This window comes from Buceros rhinoceros, unplaced genomic scaffold (assembly GCF_000710305.1).
Source record: "Buceros rhinoceros silvestris isolate BGI_N320 unplaced genomic scaffold, ASM71030v1 scaffold13111, whole genome shotgun sequence".
NCBI classification, from domain to species: Eukaryota; Metazoa; Chordata; class Aves; order Bucerotiformes; family Bucerotidae; genus Buceros; species Buceros rhinoceros.
This window is the reverse complement of record NW_010393788.1, coordinates 108,481-120,367: the sequence shown is the minus strand read 5'-3', so window position 1 is coordinate 120,367 and position 11,887 is coordinate 108,481. Positions and strand designations below refer to the sequence as shown.

Here is an 11,887-nt window from a genome sequence, read left to right as displayed (position 1 = left end):
TTCCTGGCCACATCTACACAACACGCTTTCACAAAGCATTAAAAAAATACCTGCAGGCACATGATGCTAAACTGGTGAGAAAGCTTAACAGTCCGTACTGTGAGCTGGGCCTTAGCTTTGGTCCACAAGCAGCGTAAGATCTGATCTGACCAATGTACCAGAGCTGCAGTTCTGCACCGTGAAACTGTCTGGTCTGTGGGCTGGAGTACAGAGCGACCACTTCATCACCCAGTTCTTGGAACAGAGTAGGTGAAGGTACTGGCAAGTGGCAACGAGCTAGCTGGGAACAATTGGTGGTTTCCTTATTTTACTGCTGCCCACGCTTATTTGGTTGTGTTTGGGAAAGCAGTTGCCTTTAGTCGTAGTGAATCATCTCTGGCAGATGAGCAGATGGACCCTTTAATTTCCTATTGACCATATAGTCATGCAGATAAATCGAGTTGCCCAGGTTTTCTTTGTGTGAGATTAGTTAAAACACAATCATACGGTCACCAATACAGCCATGATAGAACCAGAGGTAGAAAAGTGCATTTTCCCAGAACATCCATGATCGCTGAAAATTAATTCTGCAGCTGCCTAGGCAATTTCAGTGTCCCTGATGGGATGCTGTGTGAGATACCCACTGCTGTCCGCGCTCTGCAGAGGAGGCTCCCTGTGAGCCCTGCGTTTACTGTTTGCCCCAGTATGAACAGGCAGTATTTTTCAGTAGCTGGGATAAGACTGTTGAGTCATTTGTTCTACATGGTTGTCAAGTGTGAAATGAATTTCTGGGGGTTGTTTCTTAAAATGTATTAATACTACTGTGAATTTTCCACAGGGGTCATCCTGTACATCCTCCTGGTGGGATACCCTCCTTTCTGGGATGAAGACCAGCACAGGCTTTACCAGCAGATCAAGGCTGGTGCTTATGACGTACGTACCATACGCTGTCTGCTCAATTATTTATAATCGTACCTCCAAACAGGAGTTTTCTAGAGTAAGAAGTGAAATCAGAATTATTTCCTAACTTGTTTTTGTATTGGTTATCTTTATGAGCCACTCAGTACAGTGACTGCTGCTTTAGTAACAGGAATGTTACTGGGATGGGAGTGTCCTCTGCTCATTTAAATCTAATTTCCCTACGGCTCCAAGCTTTCATTGTCTGGTCCTGCTGTAAATCATGCAGTTTAGCTTATGCTGACAAGCCTGTTGAGGCCTCTGTGAACAACAAGGGGTCCATGTTTTATTTTGTGGTTTGTCTCTTCAACCAGTCAGTCACTCTCAGCTGTTTTTAAGAAGTCCTTAACTTCTTAAATATACCCCTCCACGCTGCTGTGTTGCCCGCTTTTGGAAATGCAAACAGAGTGACAGTGAGGAATTACAGTTTCATCCGAGGGGGCAAGAAATGAGGGCATGCAGGATCTGAGCTGTGCATCTGCATCGTGCCTGCAGGGCACATACTTGTGCCTTGACACTATCCAGTTCCTGGTGTCTAAGAGTAAGTATTTCTAATAGAGGAAAATACAAAAAGGTTAAGTTCTGTTCACGAAAGCAATTTAAGACAGGGATTTTCTCATTCCGTTTGCATTTGAGCAGCCACTTGGAGTAGAAATTCCTGTGTAGAAATACTCTGCTGAGCAGGGAGGGGTTAAATTCCTAACTGCTCAGGTTTACATACCGGAGCTATACAGATTTACCTTGAAAGAAAGCGAACAAGGAGTTTGAATAATAAAGATTTATGATTTTGACTGTATTAAAAGAGAAGGGAGAGCTGTAGTAAGTGCTGCATGATCATATGCCTCTGTGGTGTCTGGGATTTGTTATTCTGTTGGCTGTTCTTTTATGCTGTGAATTTCAGCTGGCATCACCTTATTGTAAATACAGAAATACTGTGCCTTTGAACCAAACAAATAAAAGGTCAGAAGAGTAAAGGAAAAAGGCATAGTTTATACAGCTGGCTAATTCCAGCTTTACTAATTGTGGCAAACTGCATTTTTCCCCTTAAAACTGGTTATCTGTGCTAGCAGTTGCATTTACAGAAATAGTATCAATAAAAATCCTTAGGGAAAATTGTGTAAGGGTTGTGCAAGACAATATACACATACGTGTTTTTTTTCTTCAGTTTCCCTCACCAGAGTGGGATACGGTGACTCCTGAAGCAAAAGACCTCATCAATAAGATGCTCACCATCAACCCAGCGAAACGTATCACAGCATCGGAAGCACTAAAGCACCCCTGGATCTGTGTAAGTAACTTCACAGATGTAACAGGATAATTTGGCAGACAAATCAGCTTGTGGTTTACTTCAGTATATACTGGAGGTGTTTAGAACATAATTAACTAAGGGAGCGTAGAACTGTAATTAGACAGATAGGGTCATTAGTGGTGTATACTGAGGTCCCGGCCTGGGATAAGGGTTTTGCAGAACTCCTTTGCCTTGACTTCGTGGTGCAGAGTTTCACTGCCAAACTTAGAGCAGTATTTTGAATGCTCCGAGAAAAGAAAAGTATAAGAAAATAACTTTGAGGTAGACAACGCTTTCCATCCTCATCCCCCTGTAACCGTTACGATAAGCGTGAAACGTCAAGGCCGGAAATTAAGGGAGTTTTACAGTCAGTTTGCAGGCAGGGGCAAATCCAGTCTGTTAGTGGATCCAGGACTGCTTCCCAGTTCTCAGCCCATTCCGCACTTGGCCTCTGCAGGTGGTCTGGGCTGGTAGTTTGGAAGTCACGGGGAGACACAGAGCTGGTGCCCAGCTCTTGATTCGTTCCAGTAGCCTGCATTGTCTTGCCTGTAAAACTGTGATGGACAGAAAGTTGAGCTCCAGGGAAAGTGGAGGTTCTGCTGAATTTTCTCTGAAGTATTGCCTGCTGCTGTACCTCACCTTATATCACTAATGCTGATGAAAAGTTTCTTCTCGTTTTAACACATATTTTCCAAAATCATAGTTCAGTGTATTACTTCAATTATGTTTATATGGCATAAGCCAAGTTCTAAGATCCTGTGTTTTTCTTAGTCCTGTTTCTTTCGAGAGGCTTTTAGACGTGGAAAAGGCTGAGTAAAATGAGACCTTGGTTTGTTGATTTGGAAATTTCCCAAATGTGTAGAAACCTGCGCAAAGGTGTAGTCAGACAGAGTAGAAATTAAAGGCCTGAGGTTTGGACCATGTGGGTTGTAATATGTATGTTGTAGAGTAAATAAAATGCTAGACGTCTGGCTGGGTGCGTTAAAATTCTTTTCTTCTTCTCTTAGCAACGTTCTACTGTTGCCTCTATGATGCACAGACAAGAGACTGTAGATTGCTTGAAGAAATTCAACGCAAGAAGAAAACTGAAGGTAAGAATGAAAACTCCGTGTGGATGAGTGGCTAATTTTGGAAAGACAAAAGAATGTTGGCTTGGGTTCCGTGTGTAAAGCAAGCAGTCCCTATGCAATTTTTTTCTGGAATATTATGCTTAAATGAGCCATTTGATAGATGGACAGCTTTTGGCAGGAGGAGCTTAAACTTTTCATGAAAGGCACTAGAACACAGCATGATTTTGTTGGATTCAAAATAACAACAATCATCTTCATTTATGCACGTGAAAGATGGCTTTGTTGGAGGAAAACCCTCAAGGGTTTTAGACTATCCTTTGTGTTCTCCTGACCAGACAGGGTAACTTTGCAGATGTGAACTTTTCTGGTTAGCACATGACAAATAAACCGCGCTTCCTACCTAAAGGACAATGTAAGCCTGTGAGGAAAGCCTCTTCCGTATCCAGCAGTGCACGTTGCTGATAATCTATGCTGTGCCTGGGGTGCTGGAGGTTTGCGCACTCGTACTCTCTACCGGTGAACAGTTGCGATTATCAGGATTGCTGATAGGTGTGTGATGAAGATTGAATTACAGTTTCTGCACTCCTGGCCTCATGGCTGGTGGGTATCGCCCAGACAACCCATTCTTTCCGGGTTAATGCAGGAATTGATGTCATTTATGCCTGTGTTCCTTTGTGTTGCGTCGTGCTCACGTTCAGAATTTTGCACAAGTGTGATGCTAATTTAAGAAAATGTATGTGCACACAGGGGGCCATTCTGACAACCATGCTGGCTACCAGGAATTTCTCAGGTATGTTCATTGAGCTCCAGATTAAGATGGTCTTTACATCTCAAATGTCTGTGATGACTAAGATCTAATTAGCGTTCATTAGTTCAGAAAGGTCTTTGGTATTCAGCAGCATGTAAATATGATAGATCTTAAGTCATTTCCTTTGTTGAAGCAAACAAGAGAATTTGAACTATTTGGGCCAAAGAGAACCTCTTGTAGATGACAGTCTTAATTTTTCGGTAGAATATGAGTTCCTTCTCATTTTTGGTGTTACCTGTCAAAAGACAGAGTGTTTTCCTGTCTCTTTTGGTGGGGAGAAATTGAAAAGAATGCATATAGCTTGACATGCCTAAGTATTACCAAACAACATCTAAAAACCTCCCTATTTTTATAGACCTAAAATGTCGTTCCAGAATTGTGCTGCATCTTGTATTAAAAAAATAAACCGGTACCCGTTCAGTCTTTATTGCATTGCTAAGGAGTAAAAGATGTAATAAAACAAATCCTTCTCCTTCTCTACTTATGCATAACTTCATAAAACAAGAGATGTTTCCTCTGTATGAGATGATGTCATAGTGACATCCCTGGAGATTTAGATCTTTATGCTAAACCAATTTTAATAGAAAAAGCTAAAATAAGGTTGCTGTTAGTCAAGTTAAACTGTCCTCAATAGAAGTAGTGCCAAAATGTTGATTCTGTGCTGAATTTTTTCTTTTACCATTTGAGATGTCAAGTGAATAGTGAAAATTTAAAGATCAGCAGTTTTGCTTAGCCTGCTACTCTGCGATGTAACTGTTGGAGTGTACCGTAAATTAATTTATGGACAGAAGCGTGATAGAGCTTTGGGCGTGTTTTGAATGATAACAAGCACTGACTCATCGAAAATAAATTACATAACCATGAATGCAAGAACAACTTGTCCAATTTGCGTAGCACTTGACATACCATTTCTGTCCTAGTCGAGTTCCTGTGTTTCATACCCACCTCTGACCCGGAGGACTACATTTATGTCCATCCCGGGGGGTTAATGCCTAATGAGCTGCCAGCATCTGCCAATTCATTGTCCGGGTGGGAACGCTGTAGGCTGCAGAACTTGTAGAAGGGAATAGTTACTGCGTTATCAAACGGGCATCATCACCGGCACTGCCTGTGGATGTAGGGTCAGCTTCAGCCATCGTGAACCAAAAAAATCTGAGTCATTTTAAAAGGGGAATTTCAGCACGAAAAGCAATCGGGTTTTGGCTTTGTTTTGGATTTTTTCCACCTCTCATCTCTGTTTTACACCGTTAATGACCCATGTTTTATCCTGAATGAGGTTTTATTTTGTCAGTTTGTTTACCCATTGTATTTTGTTGCTTTTGAAGGTCGTTTGTCCATAACAATGTGGTTATAAAAGTGTTTTATTTTCCTTTTTCTTTCTTCCTTTTATGTGGAATGTGTATTTCTTGTGAGGTAAGACCCTCAGCACGTGAAAGGAACATCTTTATTCTCCTCTAAATCAAAATTGCTGTTTGTCCTAAATCACTCTAATTTCTACATGTTGTCACAACACCTTTTCTTTTCAGTCTGCTTTCTGGCCTGTTAGCGCTGCCTTAGGTTTATTTATAGCTATTGCTTGTAGTTGCAATAAATCTTTCATTGTGGGCTTAATTTAGAATGTGCTAATTGCTTTGCTACTGCAAATTCTGTAAATACTGGATTTGTGTGCAGCATCTGTGCTTTGAGAAAGGTGCATCAAAAATTAAAATACATTAAAGTGCATTAAAAATGCATTCCAGACGAAAACCAGCAAAGGCAGTTGCCTGTGCAGTATGTCCTATAATCTAAAATACAGCCTAATCATCCACGCTAGGCACGCGGCGAAGGACAGGCTGGCAGTGCCGTGAGCTAGTAGTTTCTGCTCTTGGTGCCCCCAGTTTCCTGGCTTTGATTTCACTCATTACACGTAACACGTGATGTTCGTTACGCATTGCAAGAACTCTGGAATTTTCTACCCAAATTTAGCAAAAGGACCTTATTTGTTCCAAGTATCAGCCTTGAAGAATTATGTTCTGTTTTCCTGTATTTTTGTAAGGGCTAATGGCATAAAAGAGGCTTTGAAAGCAATGAACTTCTGCAGGCTTTGGCCTTAGGTTTTAGAAACAGCTCTTGCCCTTGGCTTTCCCCCATGCCTCTCTGCAGCTGATGGAGAGCCCACGCTGTTGGTGGTAGGGTGAGGTCTAAGGCCATGCTGCGTCAGGCCCTGTCACAGCTCAACAATACGTGTCAATCCATTGATCTTCCGTATTCACGTCACGGTTCTGTAAGTGAAACCGTGCAGTGGTCCTGTGGCACGATACAGGCACGTTTCTGAGGGGATTCGACGTTTTCTGTACTCTGAACTGGAGCTCCATGAGCTCCTAATGCAGCTCTAGCTGGAGAAAAAGCCACAAATACAAAAATTCTCGTCAGGTTTAAACCCTGTACTCAATAACTCCGCTATCCTCGGCCGGTCTGAGCACCCTTAGGCTGGCAAGGTGCACTTGTTCCGTGGCGTTCTTCGTTATAAAGAGAATGATGCTGGCAGTGATGGGAGCTTCGTGTCAGGACTGTCGCCCTTTGATGCACTTCCTGATGGGAAGATTGGGCCATGAACAAGAATAAAAACGCAACCTCGCCAGGCTTGTTTCGTAATTTATTATTCTTCAAGTCTCTGGCAGTGAGTCATGAAGCGTTCACGCTTCAGGGAGCAGTTTATTTGAATTTGGTAGGTCACCCAGCGTGAATTTTTGCTGTCAGCGTTTGCAGGGTCCGAGCTGCAGTGCGCTTGCTTGCACATTCGCCCTCCAAATTCAGTAATTGGGAATGATTTGACCCCGTTCGTGGTGCCGGGTTTAAGCGGTGAAATTTAAAGCCTAGCACATGGGTGATGCTGTGGGAAATGAGATTTTGCCCAACATTCAAAGTCAATGCAGGATAATCTGAAGGATTTGCAGTTTCTGAAATATTTTCTTTCCTGTGCTCAGAGCAACAAAAGGAGGAAATAAAAGCTGAAACCATATCTGCAGCTGGGAGGCAGTGGGGGTTTGCTGCGCAGATGGTCGACCTCGGTGGTAACCACCTGACACTGAAATTATTTGTCTTGTTTTACAGCAGCCAAGAGTTTACTGAAAAAGCCGGATGGAGTTAAGGTAGGTTAAACACATGCTTTAAACTATGTTTTATTAGTCAGCACCTATCTGGAGCTTCTGCCAGTTCCTAGAATTGATTATTGTTATTTCTTTCCTTTATAGAAGTTGTTAATAAGTGCTTCTTGCCATGTACTTGAAGTGATTCAAGTTAGCGGGTGAAGCTTAAAAAAATGAAATAAAAGTAATGTTTTCAAAAGAAGTGTTTTAGTAAGTGGAGGGTAAAAAATTACTGGAGAAGATGTTTTTCCTGCTATTTTAGTGAAGGATGATTGTGTTATTAATGACTCAGTGTTATTAATTAGCTTGTGGTTAGAACTGATGGCATGGTGGTGGGCACGTTAGCTCTTCAGGCGTCAGCGTTGCCTCTGTGTTTCCCCGTGACTTTGCATCAGATTTCGTGGAAGACCAAAAGTTTCCTGATAGGCTTGGCTCCACAGGGGGTGTATTCTGCCAGATGTACGCACTATATCTGGCAGAAGTGGAGGGGTTTACTATCTCAGCAAATCAGCTCATCCTGACGAACAGACCTTGCTAAGAAGGGAACATTTTGGCAGCTTTCAGACGTGATTTAGAGCTCCTATTCTCATGTCACCAGATCCTGCAGGAGGAGAGATGCTTCACAAATGAATGTTCTGGATAAATACTTTGAAAAACGGCCAGAAAAAAAAAATCTCTCAACAATGAAAAATATTTTATTTCTTTTCTCGGAGGACTCCTAAGGACTAAAATAAGTGCCTCAAGCTTTCATTATATGATTCCAAAGGTACTCTTCTGTGCTCAGTGTGTTTACTCAGAAGAGTGTCTTTGACCTGAATTTTAATTTTCTCTGTAATCTTAACCTTTTCCCTTAACAAAACATTGTATACTTAAATACCAGATTCACAGCATATTTGTTCCTGTTCTCCCACATACGCACGCTTTTCCTGTCAAAAAATCATGAGGCTGACTGAAAGTGGAGCGAGCGCACTACGTGTCCGTGCTCCTCCCTGCTATCCTGGCCACGTGGAGAAGCACACATGCAGAACTGGCCTGTCGCTCCCTGGCAAACCCTTCCCGCGGTTCCTTGGGGAATACAGACATTTTATGTACTCTGTCTGACCAGCTTTTACCTCTTACATATCATTCCTCCTACAGGTCTACGATGGTATTTGTTATATCTCAATTTTGATTAGAATATTGGAAACAATTGTTGCCAAAATTTTGCCTAAATTACCCTCGTGGGGATTTGATCCTTTGGTTTTCAGCACATTTGGATGTGGCTGCTGTTTGTCTGCATGGTCACGTGGAGCAAAGGGAGTAAATGTGCCTCTGGGGAAGTCTGGTTTTGTCATTTCTGTTACTGAGATAACTGTATGTATACTCCATAGCATTTTCCCACCCCTTCCTGCAGCTTAGGCTGTCTTTTTCTTTAAAAAAGAGAAAAAAAAGGCAAAGCAGAAATATACTGTACTCCGTGCATTGCTACTTCAAATCCAACCAGTCACGTTTTCTTCTTTTCCTTTCTCTCTGACTGGTCAATTCAGAAAAGGAAGTCCAGTTCGAGTGTTCAGATGATGGTGAGGATCTTTATCGACAGATTTTTTTTTCCTCCTGTGAAACGTTCACATTTAGAGCTCGAACAGTTGCCTTTAGCTTTGTTACCATCCTGTGAGAAGCTGCGAGACCTGGAAGTACCACCTTGGGAATTTTAAGCCTGCAGTTGCTGATTGCCATCCCCAGTGAATTGTGCTACAGTTCTTCCAGCAAGTGTTTAGGGTTTCTTAACCGGGGGACAAACGAAAACACAAAAGTAGATGTAACGCTGGCCAACACCGCTGTCCTTAGTAAACAAAAAACGTAACAAACCGGTAATCTTATAACAGCCTTCTGGTAATTTTTGAAAGCTCCTTATTTTAAAAGCTAATAGCGTTAATACCGTAAAATGTAACACAAACCACACTGCACAAGGAAACAGCACCGCTTTCATTAGCCACTCTAGACCAGGGTGCCGTGCTGAATGCTCAGGAGTGAAAAACCGATTCCACAGCCTTCCCGTGCCACGCTTTTCCCAGCTAACGTCCCTCACAGCTGAGGCCCTCCTCACGAGCTGTCCCAGCTGCCAGGCAGGCTCAGTAACTCCTCTCCTCCTCAGCCTACTCTGCAGTCATGCGTTCATTTGGCCTCGGGGATCCCACGCAGCGGCGTCCTCTGTTCCTGGTTGTTACGGTCTTGAACCTGACTTGGGGTGTTTGTGAGGATCAGCCGGGATGTCCCAGGCAGGTCCCGTGGCTGCTGCCAGTAGAGAGAAGGCACATACCCCTCATCTGCACCTCTCACCAGGAAGCACAGCTCTCCTTGAAAAGCAAAAACTGCTGGCGGGGTCCAAGCAGACGTATCGTGATGTTGATGAACAGGCTGTTCTTTGGGGGAACGCAGGATTTCAGTGATAGCTGTGTCCAAACAAGGGTCACTAGAAAGGGACGGTCACACTGTTTCTAGCGTGAAGTGTGCTCCAGCCTCTTGTCACGGAAGTGCCATGTGAAAGAGTAAGTCCCCAGGTAGAGGTTTTGTTTCTTAAAGTGTTTTTATAATCTATTGAAAAAGGGCCGCTAATAATTCTGCAGTCGTGCCCAGCTGTTTGGAGCGCTTCTGTGTGTCTGTCCAGCACGACCGTCAGACCTGAGAGCAGCTTCTGACAAGCCGGGTGTTCCTATGAAAGCGTCCCTTCTTCCCGACAAACAGAAGGCCGTCACTTAAACACAGTTCAGCTTCAGAATGACTGCTTCGTAGGGAAATATTTAACTCCTTTGGGCATCGTTTCCCTTTGCTGTTAAAAAAAATGTGCTAAATACACCATGTGTGTTCACGTAAAAATAACATGCATGTAGAAGTTCTGAGAGAGAGAGAAAGTGCCCCGGCTTCCTGCTGGTTTCTCCCAGCGTTTCAAAGGGGTTTGCCAAGGTCTGGTTACCCAGAGGAAATAAGGGTGATTTGAGTGACATTCTCTTGGTCTGCTTCCACCAGTGAGTGCCGTATTCTCGATAGCTTACTCAGAAGTTTTGACTATACTTCCTGCAGTTGCCAGCAGCAGCTGTAATGGATGTTGTTTATTTTTGTAGGACTTTCACCAAGGGAGTATGGACCCAAGCCTGCTCTCCTTACTCAGGCAGAATTGCGATTGAGATTTGATTAACCTGTTTGCCTTATGTGTTCAACACGCAACAGTCGCTTGGCATATCACTTCATTTTTTTGTATTAAGCTGCTGCCGAATAAGACTGTATGAAATCTGGTGAATTCTTCCTTTCTTGCCTCATGTTTTTGCTCTATGTCTGTCTGCCTTTTGTTAGGGCCTTTGAATTCATAGTCATAAAAATAGGAACTAGTCATCATACAATTTCCTAAGTGACCTTTCTCTTGTTCTGGAGGATTTGGTATGCCACCGAGCAGCATTGTGTGTGTTCTCACTCTTCCACAATTCTCCTGGAGAACTTTCCTTTGCTGATTGGTTGAGGTTTTCTTACAAGTTTTGTCCTGAGTAAGGAGTGCAGGTTTTGCCCATCTCACAGTCCCATAAGTATCGAAGCAAGTTAGCTGATGTAGGAAACACTTGCTAGTACTTAGATTGCCCTGAGGATGACTTTCTGCACAAAGGTATTTATTCTCTCCCTGTCTGGAATTCAGACTCCTCTGCAACTTATTGCTGTAATTGTGAATAGATAAATGAAATTCATTGGAGAGTTACTAGGCTGAGTTGGGGCATAACCTAAATATATGACTCATATTTTCTCTTAATGACAATTTCTGTAGAAAGATTGCTGTTAAAAACCTAGCTCCTCCTTATCCCTCCACTGTGGAGCACTGTGAGCTTTGGTGCTAAATCAGATTGAATTATTTTCATTCTATACAGGAGAATGGTTCCTATCACAAATATTACTAAATAACACTTAGGGTCAAAATGATGTTCCCTGACATTAACGAGCAAGACTGCTCTATGTTCTTCAACTGTGACTGCTGGTTAAGATAAGGAAATTTGCAGTCTGAGATTCATTAATGCCGGTGCCGCTGACATTCCCATACCGCAGCCGTATTCTCAGTGAGGTTCAGGTCAGCTGCAGGCTTGATTCCTGCAGTCAGCAGGTCAGCTGCCACACCAGAGTCCAGTAGCCACCAAAAACCGCTGAGGACACGGAGCTCGGTGCCTTTCCCCAGTTTGCTCCGCTGTTCCAGGACTTCGTCCTGCTTGGTGCCTCTTCATGTACATTCCTTTGCATATTGCCACTTTCTAATTGCTTTAGAAAGGCCGTAGAAGAAAAAATGCCACATTTTGACCCCAAAATTGCTTGTTTGTTTCTGTAACTGAAGACGTTAATTCCATTGTTACAAAAAGCCATTAATGACATAATGTTGGTCTTTTCTCCTTTGTTTTGCACATTTATTATTAAGTACTGTGACTAGAAGGTTCAGTAAAACTGCTTTTTTTGGATCAAAGTCATTCCAGACAATATATACACCCGGTTCTGCATGCCGCTTTGGGCTGCTCTTGTTAAAATTAGAGGGGACCAAAACGTACGTAATATTTTTTTCCTAATTATTGTTAAAGAAAAAAATTACGTATTTCAAACTAGTTTTACTATAATCTTGCTTCTTAGTGCATGGAAAAAGCGGCTCAGTACG

The 11,887-nt window shown here is 42.7% G+C and overlaps 1 protein-coding gene across 1 annotated transcript in view; it reads left to right on the top strand.

Annotated features, from left to right (window-relative positions):
- LOC104501226 (calcium/calmodulin-dependent protein kinase type II subunit delta) overlaps positions 1 to 11,887 on the top strand; it is a gene marked incomplete at its 5' end in the record, with an annotated part of 48,286 nt that overhangs the window by 9,737 nt on the left and 26,662 nt on the right. Inside the window, 5 exons of the mRNA XM_010145003.1 lie at positions 818 to 912; positions 2,102 to 2,224; positions 3,232 to 3,315; positions 4,042 to 4,084; positions 7,196 to 7,233. Coding sequence (XP_010143305.1) covers positions 818 to 912; positions 2,102 to 2,224; positions 3,232 to 3,315; positions 4,042 to 4,084; positions 7,196 to 7,233 — 383 coding nt within the window. The remainder of the gene's footprint in view (positions 1 to 817; positions 913 to 2,101; positions 2,225 to 3,231; positions 3,316 to 4,041; positions 4,085 to 7,195; positions 7,234 to 11,887) is intronic.